At 46.4% G+C, this 22,434-nt stretch overlaps 2 protein-coding genes across 4 annotated transcripts in view; both read right to left on the minus strand.

Moving 5' to 3' along the window:
- dgki (diacylglycerol kinase, iota) overlaps positions 1 to 8,409 on the minus strand; it is a 79,527-nt gene extending 71,118 nt beyond the window's left edge. For all 3 annotated transcript variants that reach the window (XM_064938412.1, XM_064938413.1, XM_064938411.1), the window contains exon 1: positions 6,818 to 8,409. In XM_064938412.1, coding sequence (XP_064794484.1) covers positions 6,818 to 7,050 — 233 coding nt within the window. In that variant the 5' untranslated portion in view covers positions 7,051 to 8,409. The remainder of the gene's footprint in view (positions 1 to 6,817) is intronic.
- Positions 8,410 to 13,122: 4,713 nt separating this feature from the next.
- LOC135514796 (cyclic AMP-responsive element-binding protein 3-like protein 2) overlaps positions 13,123 to 22,434 on the minus strand; it is a 33,785-nt gene continuing 24,473 nt past the window's right edge. Inside the window, exons 2-12 of the mRNA XM_064938414.1 lie at positions 21,317 to 21,548; positions 20,904 to 21,088; positions 20,648 to 20,723; positions 18,730 to 18,938; positions 18,228 to 18,374; positions 17,327 to 17,385; positions 17,010 to 17,078; positions 15,651 to 15,750; positions 15,306 to 15,429; positions 14,390 to 14,624; positions 13,123 to 14,213 (exon numbers count right to left, since the gene is read on the minus strand). Coding sequence (XP_064794486.1) covers positions 14,141 to 14,213; positions 14,390 to 14,624; positions 15,306 to 15,429; positions 15,651 to 15,750; positions 17,010 to 17,078; positions 17,327 to 17,385; positions 18,228 to 18,374; positions 18,730 to 18,938; positions 20,648 to 20,723; positions 20,904 to 21,088; positions 21,317 to 21,548 — 1,509 coding nt within the window. The 3' untranslated portion in view covers positions 13,123 to 14,140. The remainder of the gene's footprint in view (positions 14,214 to 14,389; positions 14,625 to 15,305; positions 15,430 to 15,650; positions 15,751 to 17,009; positions 17,079 to 17,326; positions 17,386 to 18,227; positions 18,375 to 18,729; positions 18,939 to 20,647; positions 20,724 to 20,903; positions 21,089 to 21,316; positions 21,549 to 22,434) is intronic.

A 22,434-nucleotide genomic window follows, 5' to 3' on the forward strand; every position in this document is an offset into this window, starting at 1 on the left:
CTCTCTCTGCCTCCGTCTCTCCATTCACTCTCCTCTCCCTCTATTTCTGTCTCTGCCTCTCTCTCTCCATTCTCTCTCTTCTCCCTCTCTTTCTCTCTCTCCATTCTCTCTCCTCTCCCTCTCTCCATTCTCTCTCTGCCTCCCTCTCCTTCTCTCTCCTCTCCCTCTTTCCATTCTCTCACCTCTCCCTCTCCATTCTCTTTCCTCTCCCTCTCTTTCTCTCTTTGCCTCCCTCCCTTTCTCTCTCTGCCTCCCTCTCTTTCTCTCTCCTCTCCCTCTCTTTCTCTCTCTGCCTCCCTCTCTCCATTCTCTCTCCTCCCCCTATCTTTCTCTCTCTGCCTCCCTCTCTCCATTCTCTCTCCTCTCCTTCTCTCCATTCTCTCTCCTCTCCCTCTCTTTCTCTCTCCTCTCCCTCTTTCCATTCTCTCACCTCTCCCTCTCCATTCCCTTTCCTCTCCCTCTCTTTCTCTCTTTGTCTCCCTCTCTTTCTCTCTCTGCCTCCCTCTCTCCATTCTCTCTCTGCCTCCCTCTCTTTCTCTCTCCTCTCCCTCTTTCCATTCTCTCCTCTCTCCCTCTCCATTCTCTTTCCTCTCCCTCTCTTTCTCTCTTTGCCTCCCTCCCTTTCTCTCCCTGCCTCCCTCTCTTTCTCTCTCTGCCTCCCTCTCTCCATTCACTCTCCTCTCCCTATCTTTCACTCTCTGCCTCTCTCCTCTCCATCTCTCTCTCTCTGCCTCCCTCTCTCAATTCTCTCTCTGCCTCCGTCTCTCAATTCTCTCTCCTCGTCCTCTCTTTCTCTCTCCTCTCCCTTTCTCCATTCTCTCCACTCTCCCTCTCTCCATTCTCTCTCCTCTCCCTCTCTTTCTCTCTCTGCCTCCCTCTCTCCATTCTCTCTCCTCCCCCCCTATCTTTCTCTCTCTGCCTCCCTCTCTCCATTCTCTCTCCTCTCCTTCTCTCCATTTTCTCTCCTCTCCCTCTCTTTCTCTCTCCTCTCCCTCTTTCCATTCTCTCACCTCTCCCTCTCCATTCACTTTCCTCTCCCTCTCTTTCTCTCTTTGTCTCCCTCTCTTTCTCTCTCTGCCTCCCTCTCTCCATTCTCTCTCTGCCTCCCTCTCTTTCTCTCTCTGCCTCCCTCTCTTCCTCTCTCTGCCTCCGTCTCTCCATTCACTCTCCTCTCCCTCTATTTCTGTCTCTGCCTCTCTCTCTCCATTCTCTCTCTTCTCCCTCTCTTTCTCTTTCTCCATTCTCTCTCCTCTCCCTCTCTCCATTCTCTCTCCTCTCCCTCTCTTTCTCTCTCTGCCCCCCTCTCTTTCTCTCCCTGCCTTCCTCTCTCCATTCTCTCTCTCCCTCCCTCTCTCCATTCTCTCTCCTCTCCCTCTCTTCCTCTCTCAGCCAGACGTGTGTCACAGTGATGGAGTCACTCTCAGCTCAGTTGGGCTGACTGTGGCACCGCCAGATGGACTGGACAGGCCCGAGAGAGAGCGAGAGGGGGGGGGGTGTATTTGTCTAGGCAGAGAGCTCTGACTGGAAAAACAGCAGGTTTAACAGGCACACACCACACCTGTTCCTGTTCAGCCATCCACTCTGGGGCCAAGTGAATCCTGCTGAAGCTTGGGGCTGTAGTAGGGCCCCTCAGCCTGGTCTGCCTGGTGCTGGGTGATGTGATGTTGGGGGGGGGCAGGAGCCAGGCAGCAGGAAAAGCCTCTTACAGCCAGTCAGACACCAAATAAGGAGAGACTGACTCCACGCAGCCTGAACATCCAATCCCCTTAATGCCTCATCACTCTGCATTATGGGAGAAAAACACCAGCCGCCAGCCCCAACCTCAGCGCTGCTCTGCTCTGGAAAATGCCAGGAGACAGAGAGACCTTTTAAAGGAATAATCTGTCCTCTACTCCTAAAACAGACATCACCCCATTCCTCTCCTCGCCACACAGATTAAGACTGACGGTTACCTACGCACTCCAATCAAATAAAACACTGGCATGCACACACACACACACACACACCTATCACATGCACACACACATACACACACACACACACACCTTTCACACACACCTCACACATATCTTAGTGTCAGAAAACCAGGACCGGGTATTACAACCCACATGGAGGAGGATGTGTCACACTAATATTGTCTTAGTGTGTGTGTGTGTGTGTGTGTGTGTGTGTGTGTGTGTGTGTGTGTGTGTGTGTGTGTGTGTGTGTGTGTGTGTGTGTGTGTGTGTGTGTGTGTGTGTGTGTGTGTGTGTGTGTGTGTGTGTGTGTGTGTACGCATGCGTGCGATTCACAGATTCATGATTAAAACCCCTACACACACAGAACCCCCAACCATCCCACACATGCAGCTCAAACACACACCGCTCCAATGCCTTTGCCACATTCACCAGCTGTCAAAACTCCAGAAACTCAGCAGCTGTCCACCTCCTTGCACCAAACCAAAGCACAGAGAATGATCAACTCCTCCTCTCCCTTTGTAATCAAAGGGTTTATTTAAAGGGGTCACCCCCTGGGCCCTGATCTTTGAGCCCCTGTTTGTCTGTCTTGTCCGTCTGGTTGCTCCCTATGCCTTCTGCCTGCTTGAGAAATACACGAGAAGTCACTGAATGAAGGGACAGAAGGACAGAGAGAGAGAGAGAGAGAGAGAGAGAGAGAGTGAGAGAGAGAGAGAGAGAGAGAGAGAGAGAGAGAGAGAGAGAGAGAGAGAGAGAGAGAGAGAGAGAGAGAGAGAGAGAGAGAGAGAGAGAGACAGACAGACAGACAGACAGACAGACAGACAGACAGACAGACAGACAGACAGACAGACAGACAGACAGACAGAGAGAGGAGACAAGGGGGATCATTGAAACAGGCCAGATAGAAGCAGACAGTTGTAAGCCCTCTCTCTGCTGCAGAGACAGCCGTTCAGTGTGTTATCATTATGTATTCATCTGTATATAACGATGGCGTCAACAGCCCGCTGTCTCTGTGGCACATGAATAAGTTAGAGAGGAAACGGAGGGGATGTACTTCCTCCCTGTTGTACAGCCCAGAGAGAAATAAGAAAGAGAGAGAGAGGGGGGGGTTTATAGCTCAGAGTCAGCCTTGAATAATGACAACATTTTGTGTTGTATTTCCCATAGACAACCACTACCAGGCCCAGGCTCTTCCCAAGGACATCCACTAACAGGCCAAGTGCAAAGTTAAAGCTAGAATCCTTAGTTGCTATATCCATTTTTGGACTTCTATGAGATATACCCATCATTCTTGAAGACTATGACCGGTAAAAGCCTCATCCTCAGACGTTTACAGGGGCGGATCCCAAAATAAATGTGTTAAGTGATCAAAATCAATGACGTAAGTTGTGCAAGACATTTTACAAGATAAAAGGATAAGTCGCATGTTGTTTTTAAATGTGCTCCGTGCTTTTCTCCTCCGACAACGCTACATCTGATTCTAAGGGGTTGTGGCAGATATCGAGACTCTTCCGCGGTAGGATGCACTTGTGCTTCCTCGCCAAAAGGAGGCTATCGAGGAGGAGAGGGCCGTCTTCCGTTCGCCTACTAACGAATTGACACACTCCTCGACCACCCGACCCCAGTTTCCCAGCGGTCACGGAGGAGAAAGGACGAAGGAGAGGAAACGGGGGATTGTCTTTTGTCCAAACAAGAAAAGGTCTATGAACCTCTTTCCATCGGAGTTTGTCAGGAAAAGAAACCCATGAATATGCATGTTGAACTGTTCACCGGTTTCGGTCGGGAGGATGAGAAAATGTATCATCTTGAACAACTCTACAATTAGGACTCTGATTGGCTGTTCAAAAAAGCCCAAGTCTCTTTCTGAGGCCAAGTTCCAGGCTGAGCGCTCTCCTCTCACACTGTGATAACTGATTACTGGAAACCCATAAAGGCCTGCTGTGGAGTTTTACGCCAATATTTGAGTCTGGGTAATGGATGTTGTGGCCTTTTCATGGCAAACAGACCTTGCCCAATTCTGGGCCGGATTTGGACCGAAACCAATTTTGCTGTCAGCGTCTGTCTGTTCTGGTCAGTTCAATGCTTCCTTCAGTTACTGCAGGCAGGGACTGCGATCAGGGAACCGAATCCAGAAAGCGTCTCAGAGTAGGAGTGCTGATCTCATCTCGGATCTGTCCATATAATCTTATTCATTGTGACCTAAAAGGCAGAACTGATCCTAGAACAGCACTCCTACTCTGAGACGCTTTGTGGATGAGGGCCCAGATATCAGAGTTGATGTTATTGCATCTTGTTCCGTTTCTCTCTGTGTGGTTGTTAATCTTCTCTCTGTTGTTTGGTGTCCTGGTTGGGGATCATCACCATCTCTAATTGGGAGATGAAATGAAAACGATTTTATCCCACATGAGAGAGAAAGGCTTTGAACGTCTCCCTCTGGGAGATAGGCTACCCCACATATAACACAGACAAGCGAACGCACGCAAACACACACTTGCGTACACACACACACACATGCGCAAACACACTTGCTAATACGCATTCACTCACAGACACACACACAGTGGACTAATTTTCAGAGTTTCTATGGCGGATACAGTTAAATTGAGTCAGATTCAGTGAGAGTCAGTTGAAGAGTGTTGTGAGTGAAACGGTAATGTCACAGTATTTCACATAAAGGTGCATGACACAATGCTCTATTCTCTCTCGTACACACACACACACAGTGGTGTAAAGTACTTAAGTAAAAATATTTTAATGTACGACATAAGCAGTTGTTTTGGGTATCTGTACTTTACTTTACTATTTATATTTTTGACTAAATGTACTTGAAATTCTCTACATTCCTAAATACAATCATGTACTTTTTACTCCATATATTTTCACCAGACACCTAAAAGTACTCACTCCATTTTGAATGCTTAGCAGGTGATGAAAACAGTCCAATTCACACACTTACCAAAAGAACATCCCTGGTCATCCCTACTGCCGCCGATCTGGCAGACTCATTAAAGACACTTTTTGGGGTAAATGATGTCTGAGTGTTGGAGTGCGGCCCTGACTATCCGTAAATAAATTAAAAACAAGAAAATGATGCCATCTGGTTTGCGTATTATAAGGACTTTTTTATTACGTATAAATTTAGTTTTGATACTTCAGTATATTTAAAACCAAAAACTTTTACTCAGGTAGTATTTTACTGGGTGACTTTCACTTTTACTTGAGTTATTTTATATTAAGGTATCTTTACTGTGCTTCAAGTATGACAATTAGTTGTTTTTTTTTGACCACTGCACACACACACACATACTGTACACACATACATACTGTACACACACACGCTGGCTGTCTGAGGGCGAAATTTATGCGTAGCAGACAGAGACGTCTCAGAATAGATGAAAGGACCGAGTGCTTTCTGGGAACACAGTCCTGTGTGATCACTCACCCAGTAGGAGTCAGCTCAATGTGGGGATACAACACACTAAGTACACTCTCTCTATTCTCACTTTTCTCTATCTATCTATCTATCTATCTGTCTGTCTGTCTGTCTGTCTGTCTGTCTGTCTGTCTGTCTGTCTGTCTGTCTGTGAAGGAGATACCTATTACAGGTCTGAAAGGAGTCATTGTTTACACACACACACACACACACACACACACACACACACACACACAAACACACTTAGAGCCTTTGATGTTCAACAGCATGATTTCTCAGGTTTCTTTGAATCACACACATAGACCATGGTGAGCTTGGACTTCAAACAGACACAGGAGCTGCATGTAATTATGATGCATTCATTCACTATGGCTATTACAGACAGACAGACAGACAGACAGACAGACAGACAGACAGACAGAAACTAAAGATGTTAACATCTCTCCACTCAAACCGAAAGGGAAACAAATCATTAAACGGTATTGATTTGACCTCCAAAGCAAACCGTTTTCCAATACAAGAGGCAGACAGACACACACGCACGCACGCACGCACGCACGCACACACACACACACACACACACACACACACACACACACACACACACACACACACACACACACACACACACACACACACACACACACACACCGTCTGTACGAAAGCTATAGCTTCCTCTGGGTGTTGTTGGGCATTAGCCAATTCCACAACCCCAGAAGCTACCTGTCTCAGCAGGCGACCCAAGCTGGCATTCGGGAGAATAGCCTGCCCTACACACACGGCGTGAGAATACATACATCACGGCGAGAGAACACACACACACACACGAACACACACACACGGTCTGCAAATCAATAGAGCTCACCCCCTCTCCCCTCCCACACACGACAACACACAGAAAATACAACAATGCGCACACACACGATGGACACTAGGTCAGAAAGTCGGTGTGCCAAAGCCTATGCTGGTTCAGTCAGAGAGCCTACTCTGATAGTTAACACAATTTAATAATGTAAATGTCTACCATAATAGTAATAATGCAGTATTTCAGAGGACCTTATGTCGGAAATATGTGTGCTGTCAAAATATCTACATCTCTCTGTATATATATATATATATATATATATATATATATATATATATATATATATATATATATATATATATATATATATATATATATATATATATATATATATATAGATATATATAGATAGATAGATGTGTGTGTGTCCTGTTCATTGTGTTTTTGTCAATGTTTTGTCAATGTTTGTCAATAACAAACAACAGCCCAAGTGAATGTAAATGGGGAAGAGAAAGATCTACAGTCCTATAATCCCATCTTCCTCTCTTTTGTCTAAGTCCTCGTTTTTATCCAAATGACGTCTAGCCCTTATTCCTGAAGGCTAGCCTTCTACCGTTGACTCACCTATACGAAATCTGTTTCCTAAAAGCCAGACCCTTCAATTTCTCCTCCAGCGTCTCCACCTCCATTTCGACGAGGCTACTGAACGTATCGCTGCCCCCCATGGCCTCCTCTTCGCCGCAGCCGGACTCGCTGTCATCCCCGGCCGCTTCCAGCGCGGTCAGTCGGCCGCTGAAGGTCCCGGGGTTGTGCTCCACCTGGGACGGGCAGGGCTTGGCCAGGGGGTCCATGCTCATGCTGCGGACGGCACTGGACCCCCTCTCCCCGTCTACTCCGGGAGACAGAGACGGTATACGGTGGGTATCGTTGGATGACAGTGTCCGTCCTTTTTATGGTCGTGGTTGTTGAAGGGATCCAAAGCAGCGGGGACCGGTGTTCACCGCACCGTCAAGCACGCGCTGGTGATCGCGAACAACTAGTGCGAGCTGACGGAAATGGAAATGGCAGCACGAGCTGCGGCGGCATCAACAAGCGTCAGCTCAACAGAAGCTCACGAGCTGCAGCAGGCAGCATCCATCTCCGGCCCCGACAAGGGCATTGTGGGATACTCCTTCTCCTCCTCACCATGCCTCAGCATCATGACTATGGTGAAAGTAGGGCAAAGCAGGGGTGGACAGGGACTACAATTCGGCCCTGGCATTCCATCCAAACCAGCCCACAGCACCATGCGCACAGCCAACTAATTTCTCCCTGCTGTCACTGGTGACACTAACTTTGTTGGTGGCACCAGCCCATAATGTGGTGAGCCTAAGTCAATCATAGACCTTCATTAAGAAGTGCAATACATAGGTTACTTAGGAATTTAAAAAAAGTTATTTCAGCTAAGCAGTGGAAGCAGGAATGCATGATTCAATATATTTTGATGTGCAACCTAATACAGGGATTGTCATGAATTTCGAGTTGACAATTAGAAACAGTTGCTATATAAAATTAAGATGACCAGTGTAGCTGTGTAAAAAACAAAAAAAAAACAATGGCATGGAGGGAACTACATATACTAAACTATACATTTCACGTTGTCCTTTGAAACACTTGTGTTATTTATAACACAGAAATCAACTACCCATCCACAGTTTCCTTATTAATCTTTGCCTAGCTAGCAATTTTACAATCACTCAAGTTGGGTAGCCGATGCTGTTGGATGCACTTTCTAGCCATGGGCATAGTTGTTCATGCAGTGGTTACAATGTATGACTGATCAAACGTTCTCATTACAGGTCTGCGGCGTAACCGTAAGAGCAAATGAGTTTGGAACAGGGATATAGACATCATTTTTACATGGCAATATGATTGGATACAGCGTTTGATTATTGAAATATCTGCCTCAATTTAACTTCAGAGTTGCTTTTTTCTTTCTGAGGGCTAAATCAGGGACAATTTCAGAGACCGCTCTCGTCGGGGACAGGCCACAAGAATGTGGGATTGTCCCCGGAAATCAGGAACGACTGGTCACCCTAGTCAATATAGGACCCCAGAATTTCCTAATTAAAATCAAATCAAACTTTATTTGTCACATGCGCCAAATACAACAAGTGCAGACTTTAACTTGAAATGCTTACTACAAGCCCTTAACCAACAGTGCAGTTCAAGAAGTTAAGAAAATATTTACCAAACAAAGTAAAAAAAAATGATAAAAGTAACACAATCAAATAACAATAACGAGGCTATATACAGGGGGTACCGGTACAGAGTCAGTGTGCGGAGGTACAGGTTAGTTGAGGTCATTTGTACATGTGACTATGCATAGATAATAAACAGTGAGTAGCAGCAGTGTACAAAACAAATGGGGGTGTCAATGTAAATAGTCCGGTGGCCGTTTGATTGTTCAGCAGTCTTATGCCTTGGGGGTAGAGATGTACTGGGCTGTACGCATTACCCTCTGTAGCGCCTTACGGTCCGATGCCGGGCAGTTGCCATACCAGGCGGTGAAGAAACCGGTCAGGATGCTCTTGATGGTGCAGCTGTAGAACCTTTTGAGGATCTGGGGGCCCATGCCAAATCTTTTCAGTCTCCCGAGGGGGAATATGTTTTGTCATGCCCTCTTCACGACTGTGTTGATTATGTTTGGACCATGTTAGTTCATTGGGGATGTGGACACCAAGGAACTTGAAATTCTCAACCTGCTCCACTACAGCCCCGTCGATGCTCCTTTGTCTTGCTCACATTGAGGGAGAGGTTGTTGTCCTGGCACCACACTGTCAGGTCTCTGACCTCCTCCCTATAGACTGTCTCCTCATTGTCGGTGATCCGGCCTACCACTGTTGTGTCATCAGAAAACGTAATAATGGTGTTGGAGTCGTGTTTGGCCATGCAGTCCTGGTTGAACAGAGAGTACAGGAGGGAACTAAGTACACACCCCTGAGGGGCCCCAGTGTTGAGGATCAGCGTGGCAGATGCGATGTTACCTACTCTTACCACCTGGGGGCGGCCCGTCAGGAAGTCCAGGATCCAGTTACAGAGGGAGGTGTTTAGTCCCGGGGAACTATGGTGTTGAACGTGAGCTGTAGTCAATGAACAGCACTCACATAGGTGTTCCTTTTGTCCAGGTGAGAAAGGGCAGTGTGGAGTGTGATTGAGATTGCGTCATCTGTGGATCTGTTGGGGCGGTATGCAAATTGGAGTGGGTCTAGGGCAGGTATTCCCAAACGGTGTTTGTTCTCTGTTTCTTTTCACATTTTCAAACAGTACATTTATATTTTCTAACGGGGCTATACATTTGGGTGAGGTTTTTTTCTCGCCTGAGTAGCCTCGTTTCACTGCCAAAAATAAAATGAAACCATCTAGCGTTCCGTGAAATAACAACACAATGTCAAATACAGGTAGCCTAGTCAAACAATTAACATCCATTCACCTTAACTGTTACTCTCTCATAGGAAATCTTCACTCTTGCGCAGACATTTAGAAACGAAACCTGATCATTTAAAAAATAAGCCACGGGAGTTTTTTGAGCGAGAATAAAGACGACTTTCAAGTAGTAAGACGTATAAACAGAAACCATTAATAAGAAGGGGCTAGAAGTTTATTTTATGGTGAGCTACCGAGTAGTTAGGACAGGCAAGCCCCATACTATTGTGGAGGACTTAATTCTTCCTGCTGCCGTGGATATGGCTGGGACAATGCTGGGGGAAAAGGCCAAAAAAACTATACAGACAAGGCCTTCATCAAACAACACAAATGGACTTTGATGGTCAAGATGTGTTGGTATCTGTACTGATGGCGCAACGCTCATGCAAGTAGTTGCTCCCGACTTCACTTGGGTACACTGCAGTATCCTCCGAGAGGCTCTTGCTGCCAAGGGAATGCCTGACAGCTTGAACAACGTGTATTTTCTGCATTATGCAATGATATGGGCTGTGACCATGTGACGCTTTTACAACAAACAGAAGTGCACTGGTTATCAAAGGGCAAAGTATTGACTCCATTTTTTTTTAATTGAGAGACGAGCTTAACGTTTTCTTTACTGACCATAATTTTCACTTGTCTGACCGCTTGCATAATGATGAGTTTCTCACACGACTGACCTATCTGGGTGATGTTTTTTCTCACCTGAATGATCTGAATCTAGGATAACAGGGACTCTAAGCAACTATATTCAATGTGCGGGACAACATTGAGGCTATGATTAAGAAGTTGGAACTCTTCTCTGTCTGCATTAACAAGGACAACACACAGGTCTTTCCATCATTGTATGATTTCTTTGTGAGCAAATTAACTCAAGCTTACGGACAATGTCAAATGTGATATAGAGAAGCGCCTGAGTGAGCTGGGTGTGCAATTACGCAGGTACTTTCCCAAAACGGACGACACAAACAACTGGATTCGTTATCCCTTTCATGCCCTGCCTCCAGTCCACTTACCGATTTCTGAACATGGGAGCCTCATCAAAATTGCAACAAGCGGTTCTGTGAAAATTAAATTTAATCAGAAGCCATTGCAAGATTTCTGGATAGGGCTGCGATCAGTTTCTTGCCTTGGAAAATCACACTGTTAAGACACTGATGCCCTTTGCAATGACGTACCTATGTGAGAGTGGATTCTCAGCCCTCACTAGCAGGACAACTAAATACAGGCACAGACTGCGTGTGGATAATGAATTAAGACTGAGACTCTCTCCAATACAACCCAACATTGCAGAGTTATTTGCATCCTTTCAAGCACACCCTTCTCTTGGTCACTTCCCACGAGCTGGATTGTGACAAAACCTCACACTCATTCTTATGTTTAATAAATGTATCGTATAGTGTGTGTGGAAGACTTACAATGATGGCATAAAACAACAGTTGAGAGTGCGCTGACCCTGGTGCTAGAGGGGGTACGGCAGCTGGAAGTTGAATGTTTGAAGGGGTACGGGACTATAAAAAACTTGGGAACCACTGGTCTAGGGTATCCGGGAGGATGCTGTTGATGTGAGCCAGCCTGTTGCTAGTTGGCCTTATAGAGTTGGTTTGAGTGCCCTCTTAGTGCATCGGTCTGTGGTGGTAAATAGATGGCTACGAGTAATACACTGTAGACGAGAACTCTCTCGGTAGATAGTGTGGTCTACAGCTTACCATAAGGTACTCTACCTTACGGTACATACATCTGTATGTGCACTAACTCATATCATAGGATAATTCATTTGGGGTTCAAAACCTGAGGAAGTGGAAACACAAAACACACCAATTAGATCGCTAACTCTAGTACACACTGCTGGGAGCCATGTATTCATCCAACAGTACATTTTATTTCCTACCCATGAGACCTACAGGTTTTGCCCTCGCAATACCCGCTGTGCACTTCGCCATGTCAAAATCGTTGCTATTGAGCTGACTATTGAGAGTTAAATTCTACCTACAGAAAGCTGAGACCCTCCTCTCTCTGTGAAGCTTCCAAAGCGGTGTTTTTCCCGCAATTGCATTATTAAATGTTACACAATCAGAACGTATTTGTTTTCGAGCTGATGGGGTGGGTGGGGGGGGGCTCACTCACCACAACAGAAGGCCCCAGCGAGGACACAAACACAATGGCAGGACAGACACTTTCGATACACGAATCATGAGGTTAATAGCCTTTACTGTTCGAGCACATCATGGTTTTAGCCACCACAAATTTGTTTTGAGTGAGGTGACAATCCATTATTTTGGCCGTTGTCCACTGATCAGCCAAACCCGTATTATAGATTAGCATACCAGAGAAATTGTCTTTTTTTTTAATGGCACATGGGCCACTAGCCATGTCACCTCACTCGTTTGGTTTATATGTTGGTCAGAATTGACATATCAGTTGCATCATTTTAACCCACTATGGGAATGAATAGAGAAATGACTAATTAGTTGAGGAATGGAAAGGATGCTTTTGCATTTATAGTGAATCCGTCTGTTTTGTCTTTCTGTGAAACACAGTTACTATCCAACCTCGCTACCACGAGACGTCCATTCTAAGCCAATCACTCGGTCAGAACATTTTTGCCTTAACACAATTAGGTTAATGTGATTTGAGGTTTAAAAAAAAGGAGAATAACCAAGGCTGACAGTTCTTTCACAGGCAGGGAGACAGACACAACCCTTTACAAAATGCACACACAGAAATATGCATATACGCACATGCACGATCACACACGCACACTAACACACCAGATGTGTCCAATAGACCCGTTGTCCAGAGGCAGAGCTTTGATTTGGTTGAACATTGGAGTGTGGGGGTAAAACAGCGATTCTCAACTGGAAAGTGTCTGATATATATATATATATATATATATATATATATATATATATATATATATATATATATATATATATATATAGTTTCCCTAAATACTCCACTCCGAGCTGAAACGACTAAAACCAGGTAGAAAGTGTGTAGAAACCAGTAGAACTTTGGTGGATTTGGTGGATTTTACAGTCTCAAACCAGTGAACTCAACATTCCTCATCAAGAACATGGGCATAATGAAAAATGAGGGACTGTTGTTCCCAAGTCATATATTTAGTACATGTACTATCAATATAGCATTGTAAAAAAAATCCAGATTGCCTTTTATCATAAATAAATCGCCGTGCAAATATTGGATCGCGGCTGAGACAATTTGGTTCTATTTGGTTCCCGGGGTAAAACCAGTGGAGAACCACTGGGTTAAAACATTTGAATAAGTTGATTTGAATGTCTGGGGGCCAAACCTTTGGGATGGGCTTAGTACGACTTCTGGCGCTTATGTCATCATTGACTGACACATGCTCACAGTGGGGGTATGCGTGCTTGTAGTCTCAAACACACAGTACATGACTTACAATCACACTTCAAAGCAGGGCAATCATACACGGCAGTCGATGCTTTTACTACGGAAAATATTTATTTGTTTTAGTCAAAAGCCAAGAAGGACAGAACCCATAAAGACAAAGACAGGTTCCTGTGGAGGCAAAATGTGACTCTACAGTTTATATGGAATAAATAAGAATAAAATGGACTCTTTGGGGATGCTGTGTGAGTGGATTGACTGCAGGGTGCAGGCCAAAGGAGAAGGTGCTTCTGGTTCTGTTCATCTGTGTGTATGTGGGAGACAGTGCAGGTGGTAGAGACTATGACCTAGCAGAAATATCATACTGGTTCATTACATATCACAAGGCCACCATTGTGTTTTCTCCAGCAGGAAAGTTTCTTAGTTTAGCAAACAACACATTCCCCACACACATTATCTGGTATAAAGTACTTTGTCATAACGCTGTATTATACACAACTTGATTGTCTCAGCATCCAACCATCGATCAAACATCAGTCAACATTGCGTTTACTGACCTCATACATGCAGGCGGACATTTATATTTACAAAAATAGGACTTGCTACGAAGGCCTGTGGCTTTTGATAGAGACTCATATTTAATAAGGACACGGCGTGCGATTCTGAGTCCATCCTGACAAGAATCGATAGGAAAAGAATACGTAAAGGAAGATACTAAAAGCCCCATTTCTGTGAAGACATCAGCAGAGTATTCAAAGAGCCACGGGGCCCCATTCTCATAACACCGCCATCACACCAAGGGGAATATCACCATAGAAATACAGAACAAAATACCACTCACTCAAATATAACAGAGCATAATGGCTGAAGCAAAACGATGTCATCAAATATATAAAGAAGTAAGGCAAATAAAGGCAAAAATAAAAGCAAAGTACGAACACAAAAATATATCAAAGAGGTGGTTTTGGAATGGAATAAAAACACAATAGAAAAGAACAACAACTACATACGATAAAATAACAAAGTTATCCAAAAATATTCTATAAATACAGAGAGCCTCCGTCTCCTGCTCCTGCAGAGGGAAGGTCAAAGGTGAGGGGTCAGAGGTAGACCCTATGACGTCTCGTTGACTGTCCTCTCCAGCTCTATGATTTTAGCGCTGTCGTTCACCCTCTGCTCCAGAGACCTGGCGCAGAAGAGAGACGAACAGATAAGAAACTACAGCACTAGACTTTTACTGACACCAATACCCCAAAATCGTGGAAAAAAAACAGTTCTTCTGTCTCATACAGTCTCTGATATCATTGCCTACCATAAGTGTGTGTGAGTGTGTGTGTGTGTGTGTGTGTGTGTGTGTCGTACCTGTGCAGGTCTAAAAGCAGGGGTTTCTGTGGGTTCGTATCACTGCTGTTGCTGAAAGGTGGGCGTGTCTCAGCCCGATGTGACTCCTCCCCTTTCTGCTGCTTTTTCTCAGAGTGCCACGCTGCCATGACAACCGTGGGCCTCTCCAATTGGTCAGGATAGTCCCCGCCCAGACCCAGAAGGTGTGGCTCGTCCAGCCCTCTCTCCTCATAGGACAGCAGGCTCCTGGACTTCACTGTGAAGGATCATGGGTAAAAAAATTAAAAAAACATTTACCTGATCACATCATGTCCAGAAAGGAGAAAGTACACAATGACATGCCTATCTTTTACATCTTTCTTTGTTGAAACGTCTTTTGTTTTTTTTTACGGACGGTATAATCCTCTGATGCGACTGTGTCTCCTACTAATGCAATCCTACAACCCTCTTAACAATATGGATTACACATCAAACCTAACCCTACCAACAGTAAACCTTGCTCTGTACATATCCTACAAAACAGATTGTTCTCCTGTAGGGGCAGAGTGCCAGCAACACAAATGCTGGGCTCTGTGGCAAACAAGCTGTGTGTGGGAGGGAGGGAGAAGAGCTGTAGGCGGAGCAAAGATAAAATGGCTGCATTGCAGTTTAATCATGCTAATGATAGTCCCTCTGAATGGGAAATAATGACATTCAAGTGTACACTCTTCCAGGAGGCCATGCCAAAACACTCCAAAAGGTGTGTGTGTGTGTGAGACTGGTAGGATCACGCAACACGGCTACTTCCTCAGCACTCAGAGATTCAGAGCTAATGCCTCGCGAACGAACACACACACACACACACACACACACACACACACACAATGCACTGTAAAAAGATCAGCATTAATCCATGAAACATGAATGTGCAATGTGTGACTGACTGTGTGTGTAGTACCTGTAGCTGTGTAAGACTCCTGCATGGCCATGTCTCTGGAGAGGCCAGTCTCTGTGATGGAGGAGCAAGGACCCAGGCTGGAGTAGAAACTCCCTAGGAACACAGCGAAGCACAGCACCACCACCTAGACACACACACAAAATATGTTATTAAGCTCCACAGTCAAGCACTTACATGAAAAAGACAAGACAGGTTGCCCACAACAGCTGACACACAGAGCATGCAGAAGTTATATCAAATGAAAAACAAAAGGTTATCCAATCGATATGAAACACAAATGTGCGCTCGCACACACACACGCTCGCACACACACACAGGGCTGAGGATTGAGTTGAGGAGACTCACCATGAGGCAGGAGGAGGTCTGGGTGCCAGTGACTTTGCAGGAGCGGGGAACCTTCCCTGCCACCACCGCCTGCAGAGAGTGTAGCTGTTGTATTAGAGTCCTAGGGAGAGGGAACGGGGGGAGAGAGAGGGGGAAGGGGAGAGGAGACCAGGTGGGAAGGGAAGAGGAGACGAGGGGGGAAGGGGGAGAGGAGAGGAGACGAGGGGGGACGGGGGAAGGGGAGAGGAGGCGAGGGGGAAGGGGAGAGGAGACGAGGGGGAAGGGGGAAGGGGAGAGGAGACGAGGGGGAAGGGGAGAGGAGACGAGGGGGAAGGGGAGAGGAGACGAGGGGGAAGGGGAGAGGAGACGAGGTGGGAAGGGAAGAGGAGAGGAGATGAGGGGGGACGGGGGAAGGGGAGAGGAGGCGAGGGGAGAGAGAGGGGAAGGGGAGAGGAGACGAGGGGAGAGAGGGGAAGGGGAGAGGAGACGAGGGGGGAAGGGGAGAGGAGACGAGGGGAGAGAGAGGGGAAGGGGAGAGGAGACGAGGGGAGAGAGAGGGGGAAGGGGAGAGGAGACGAGGGGGGAAGGGAGAGGAGATGAGGGGAGAGAGAGGGGAAGGGGAGAGGCGACGAGGGGAGAGAGGGGGAAGGGGAGAGGAGACGAGGGGGAAGGGGAGAGGAGATGAGGGGAGAGAGAGTGAAAGGGGAGAGGAGACGAGGGGGGAAGGGAAGAGGAGACGAGGGGGGAAGGGGAGAGGAGACGAGGGGGGAAGGGGGGAAGGGGCGAGGAGACGAAGGGGGAAGGGGACGAGGGGAGAGAGAGGGGAAGGGCAGTGGAGACGAGGGGGGAAGGGGGAAGGGGAGACGAGGGGAGGGGAGAAGGGGAGAGAGCGGGGAAGGGACAGAGGGGGAAGGGGAGAGGAGACGAGGGGCGAGAGAGGGGAAGGGGAGGGGAGATGGGGAGAGGGGACGAGGGGAGAGGAGAGAGAAAGGGCAGAAGGTAAAGTTGGGCTCAGAGCTTAGTCATAGACACTCACACACATCCTGCCAAAGACAATACACACATACTTTCACACACACACACACACACACACACACACACACACACACACACACACACACACACACACACACACACACACACACACACACAGCTGAACAGAACAGCAGAGAATTATACACGTCACTGTACTAACATATGACTTCACAGACAATGTTACACGGTGTGTATTCGTGCACAAACACATGAAAACATAGCAAACCATAACGCTCCGTTCGACTCAGCGAGCTGTGTGATAATTTTACAAGGTTGGATCAATATTGTAGGAAAGGATGAAGCACTAAACATAGCCTGGAGCACTGTATAATGTATGTCTCTTACTTGTTGGTACACTCCAGATTCTCCAGTTTCCTGCGCAGCTCGCTGTTTTCATTGGAGCAGTTCTCCACCCTGTGGACAAAAGGGGGAATTACAAGATCAGTGACAGGTAGGCATAATAACTCAGGGAGACAGAAGCCACTACTGTATTTGTGTAAAAGCACCGTTGAGTCTAATGAATTGTCATTGCCATAATAAAGTCTTTATCTATTGATAATGACGCTAATTAATCACCAAAGAAATGGGAGACAAAAAAAAACGCATTCCCAAAGCAAACACATTTGATTTCACGCTGAATGAGAACATCACGAAAGACTCACTTCTTCTCCAGGGCGTCCATGTACTCCTTCTTCTTTCTGCGGCTCTCTTGAGCAGAGATCTGAAAGAAAGGATGTCGAAATTACACCCCTGTTATGGCTCACGGAAGTATCGCTTTACTGTATCACTCTGAAGTGTGTTATTACGTCTGGCAGAAATAGAAAAGTATTAAAGTATTAAACATACGAGTGAGGATTTCTCCTCTGCCAAGATAATCCATCCACCTGACAGGTGTGGCACAGCAAGAAGCTGATTCAACAGCATGATCATTCCACAGGTGAACTTTGTGCCGGGGAACAATAAAAGGCCACTCTAAAATGTGCAGTTTCGTCACGAAACACGATACCACAGATGTCTCAAGTTTGGAGGGAGCGTGCAATTGGCGTGCTGACTGCAGGAATGTCCACCAGAGCAGTTGCCAGGAAATCTAACGTTCATTTCCCTACCATAAGCCTCCTCTCCAACGTCATTTTATAGAATTTGGCAGTGCGTCCAACCAGCCTCACAACCGCAGACCACGTGTAACCACGCCAGCCCAGGACCTCCACAAACTGCTTCTTCACCTGCAGGATCGCCTGAGACCAGCCACCCAGTGAGCTGATGAAACTGAGGAGTATTTCTGTCTGTATTAAAGCACTTTGCGGGGAAAAACTCAGTCTGATTGGCTGGGCTTGGCTCCCCAGTGGGTGGGTCAGGCTCCTAAGTGGTTGGGCCTATGCCCTCCCAGGCCCATCCATGGCAAAATAAGAATAGGGCCTAATGAATTCATTTCAATTGACTGATTTCCTGATATGAACTCTTAACTCAGGAAAATCATCGACACTGTTCCATGTTGAGTTTATATTTATGTTCCTAGCTGTTGTTTGACATTTCAACTCAAGAATCGTAAATCACAAGACCCACCTTGTTCTTGATCTTCCTGCGTATCTTCTTCAGGGCTTTCTCCTCCGCCTTGGACAGGGGCAGCTTGGTGGGAACAGGGTAACCCTCGGCAACCAGGGTTCTCCTCTCTTCCTCTGTCAGCAGGAGAGGGCCAGAGCCCTGCAACTTCTGCAGGGGGAGGAGGAGAGAGGAAGTGTCATCAGAGTCCATCAGATAAGCTGACAAACTGTATCTTATTTCAGTGACGTCCCTGTATCTGTTCTCTGAATAGCTCCATCGCTCATTCCTTCCATTTTGTGAGGTTGTCACTGATCTGACCAGGTTGGATTGGTGAACGCAATAGGGTGGTAACCTCGCATTAACTTATCCAATCAGTGATTACATACCATGTGTATGTGACAAATAAAATTTGATTTGATTTGATTTGATACCTGAAGGAAAGGAAGGACGGATTCATATTATGCCGACAGGGTCCCTGTATCTTTTCAGTGAATCCCTGGTCCCCAGTCTGTGTTGTACGTACGTGTGGGGCGGTGAGAAGAGGGGAGTTGGAGAGGGAGGAGGGTGTGCGCTGAGACACCTTGAGGCCGGCCTGGGTGGGTGCAGGGCTGAGGGGAGAAGAGGGGGTGGAGGGGCTCTGGGGAGTGCTGGCGTGTACCGGGCTCTGACAGCCCTCTGAGTCACTGCTGTGGGAGGAGGGAGGGGTGGGTGGCATCTGCAGAGACTCCAGACCTTGTGAGGGGAAACACACACAAACAGGTTACACGCCGGCAAACGTTCTCTAGAGACGATCAACACTAACATTTACAGACTTTACACATTGGATTGTACTTGATGTCAACATCATCCATCCGTGGCTAGAAGGGATCCTCAGAGCAGCACAACACTGATCCCCCTGCATAGCAACTATACTGAACAAAAATATTAAAAAACGCAACACACAACAAATTCAAGTTACAATTCATTTAAGGAAATTTGCCAAATTGAAATACATTTTTTAGGCCATATGGATTTTACATGACTGGGAATACAGATATGCATCTGTTGGTCACCTTAAAAAGAAGAAGGTAGGGGCGCGGATCAGAAAACTAGTCAGTATCTGGTGTGACCACCATTTGCCTCATGCAGTGCGACACGTCTCCTTCGCATAGAGTTGATCAGGCAGATGATTGTGGCCTGTGATTGTGGAATGTTGTCAAAATCCTCTTCAATGTCTGTGCGAAGATGCTAGTTATTGGCAGGAACTGGAACATGCTGTCGTACATGTCGATCCAGAGCATCCCAAACATGCTCAATGAGTAACATGTCTGGTGAGTATGCAGGCCATGGAAGAACTGGGACATTTTTAGCTTCCAGGAATTGTGTACAGATCCTTGCGTCATGGGGTCATGTATTATCATGCTGAAACATGAGGTGATGGTCGGCAGATGAATGGCACGTAAATGGGCCTCAGGGTCTCATCACGGTATCTCTGTGCATTGAAACTGCCATCGATTAAATACAATTGTGTTCGTTGTCTGTAGCTTATGCCTGCACATACAACCCCACGAGGGCACTCTGTTCATCACGTTGACATCAGCAAACCGCACGACAACACAATGCCCTACACATTGGTCTGCAGTTGTGAGGCCGGTTGGACGCACTGTCAAATTCTCTAAAACAACGTTGGAGGCGGCTTATGGGAGAGAAGTGAACATTCAGTTCTCTGGCAACAGCTCTGGTGGAAATTCCTGCAGCCAATTGCACGCTCCCTCAAAAAAAATCTGTGGCATTGTGTTGTGTGACAAAACTGCACATTTTAGAGTGGCTTTTTATTGTCCCCAGCACAAGGTGCACCTGTGTAATGATCATGCTGTTTAATCAGCTTCTTGATATGCCACACCTGTCAGGTGGATGGATTATCTTGGCAAAGGAGAAATCCTCACTGACAAGGATGTAAACAAATTAGTGCACAAATTTTGAGAGAAATAAGGTTTTTGTGCATATGGACATTATTTGTGCATATGGATCCTTTATTTCAGCTCATGCAACATGGGACTAAGACTTTACATGTTGCGTTTGTATGTTTTGAGAAGAAAAAAAAGAAACCCGCACACTGATCTTGATAGTATCACTGATCTTTAATAAGCTTTACATATATGACCTTCATCAGAGCGTTTGTGCTTAAAAATCTATATTTTTTGGACATACCATACATATTGTCAAATACTTAAAAGTGTGCTTGATTTATATTCAAAAGGTATCTTCAAAATACATGCACGCATGACAAAGTCGCTTTGGATAAAAGCGTCTGCTAAATGGCGTACATTATCCGATTATATTATCTAACGAGGGGTAAAGAGCACAGTACTTGACACGTATATTTGACCCAGGTCTGGGGACGACATACAGAGAGGTTATGAGTAGTGTGGCAGTACGATATGGTGTGTGTCAGGTCTCACCTTTAGGAGACAAGTTGAGGAACTGGTCCACCTCATGAGGCTCCAGTTTGATCTGGATCTCACCAATCTCCTTCGCCTAAACAATCAAACCGCAGAGAGAGACGTCACACACGCGCATACGTTTGTGTGTGTGTGTGTGTGTGTGTGTGTGTGTGTGTGTGTGTGTGTGTGTGTGTGTGTGTGTGTGTGTGTGTGTGTGTTTTGTGAGTGAATGTGGGCCTGTCTGCATGTGCTGTGGCTCTAAACGTCTTCTTACCTTGCTGGTCTTGCCCTGCGTGGCCGTCTGTGGGTTGGGCTTGGGGGCTGGTGGGGCCAGGGCCTCAGTGATGTGGCCCTCAGGGGCCAGGGAGAGGGTTAGGGTGGGCAGCAGGGCTGGAGAGTCACACAGCAACACCTCCATCTGTTCCTCCTGCTCCACGGACCAATTCTCACCATCTGATTCTAATAGAAAGAGACACATCAGCATCAGCACGGTCACTTAGATACGCTGCGTACTGTTTGTGTCTTGTGTGGCCCTGAACATACTAAAGCACAATGCTCCACATATCTCTGTATTGCCACCCTCTTTTGTTATAGATACCGCTGATATCCTGCACATTACAGTATGGCATGTAATCTACAACTGTCACTGAGGCCCAAAAACCCTCCCCTCTGTCCTCCTCCTCTCACCTGCATCGCTCCCCTGCTCCCCAGGCAGATGTGAGACGGGCGACTGGGGCCGGGAGTCCCCACACAGGGAGTAGGAGTGCTCCGCCTGGATGTGGGGCGGTAGCGGGGAGGACGGGGTGAAATCATCCCCCTCGTCCATGGCCTCTCCTTCCCGGCCGGACAGGAAGGGGTCGCTCAGCAGCTGGCCTAGCAAAGCATCCTGGGAGAAGTCATCCAGGAGGTCTGTGAAGTGCTGTTAGAGGGCGAGAGAGAGAGAGAGAGATGGACGTTCATGATAGATTGATAAAAGACACATAACAAACACAGACTTGAGACTGAGCACAGGCATGATACCATCTAGTCATCACACTGTCTAGTTACTACACCATATACCATGTCATTATTATATCATATGTCTGTCGCTAATTTGTAATAACTGCATATGAAGCTCTTTAATGTCTATCAGCACTTCCCTTTGAGGAAAATCCCCACAGGCCAGCAACAAACAGCCAATCATAGAGCTGTAAAATCCCCTCTCCTCCTGTGACAATAGAGGCTGATATCGCTCCCACCAATCAGAGTGGCCGTATCTCATCCTCCCAACTCTCAATGTGGTGAGACGTTTTGACTTTTGAGTACAGGCCAAGACTGACAGCCACCTTCTCCACTTCTTCTCCTTTCTTTCTCCCCCCTCATCCTACCCTCAGAACATTCCTCCATGCACATTCCTTCCCATCTTCCTTTCTTGATGTGACCCCCCCCAAAAAGTCTAATTTCTCATCACTGCTTGGGACAGGCTAGGACAGGCCTCTCAACCTCAGCTGTTCAGGCGCTTCAATATTCCTTCCCCTCTCTGCCCTCCGCTTTTTAGATGCCCTACCTCTATGTCATCACGAAGACCTTCGGGTCAAAGAAGCCAACTCAATAAACTGAGGGAGCATTCAACGTGTGTGATGGCATTGTACCCTGCACTTGAAAGTTATGATCAGATGGGTGTATACTATTTAACTATCTACCTCTATACCTCTTTCTGCTTTTCAGGTTATGTACTTCTCTACCTCTCTTTAACATGACCAAACTAATAACGCCTATCAGCCAGCTGGAACGGTAATAATGGCCAGGTTTGGCCATATTATTTG

This window comes from Oncorhynchus masou, chromosome 26, assembly GCF_036934945.1.
Source record: "Oncorhynchus masou masou isolate Uvic2021 chromosome 26, UVic_Omas_1.1, whole genome shotgun sequence".
In the NCBI taxonomy this organism is placed as follows: domain Eukaryota; kingdom Metazoa; phylum Chordata; class Actinopteri; order Salmoniformes; family Salmonidae; genus Oncorhynchus; species Oncorhynchus masou.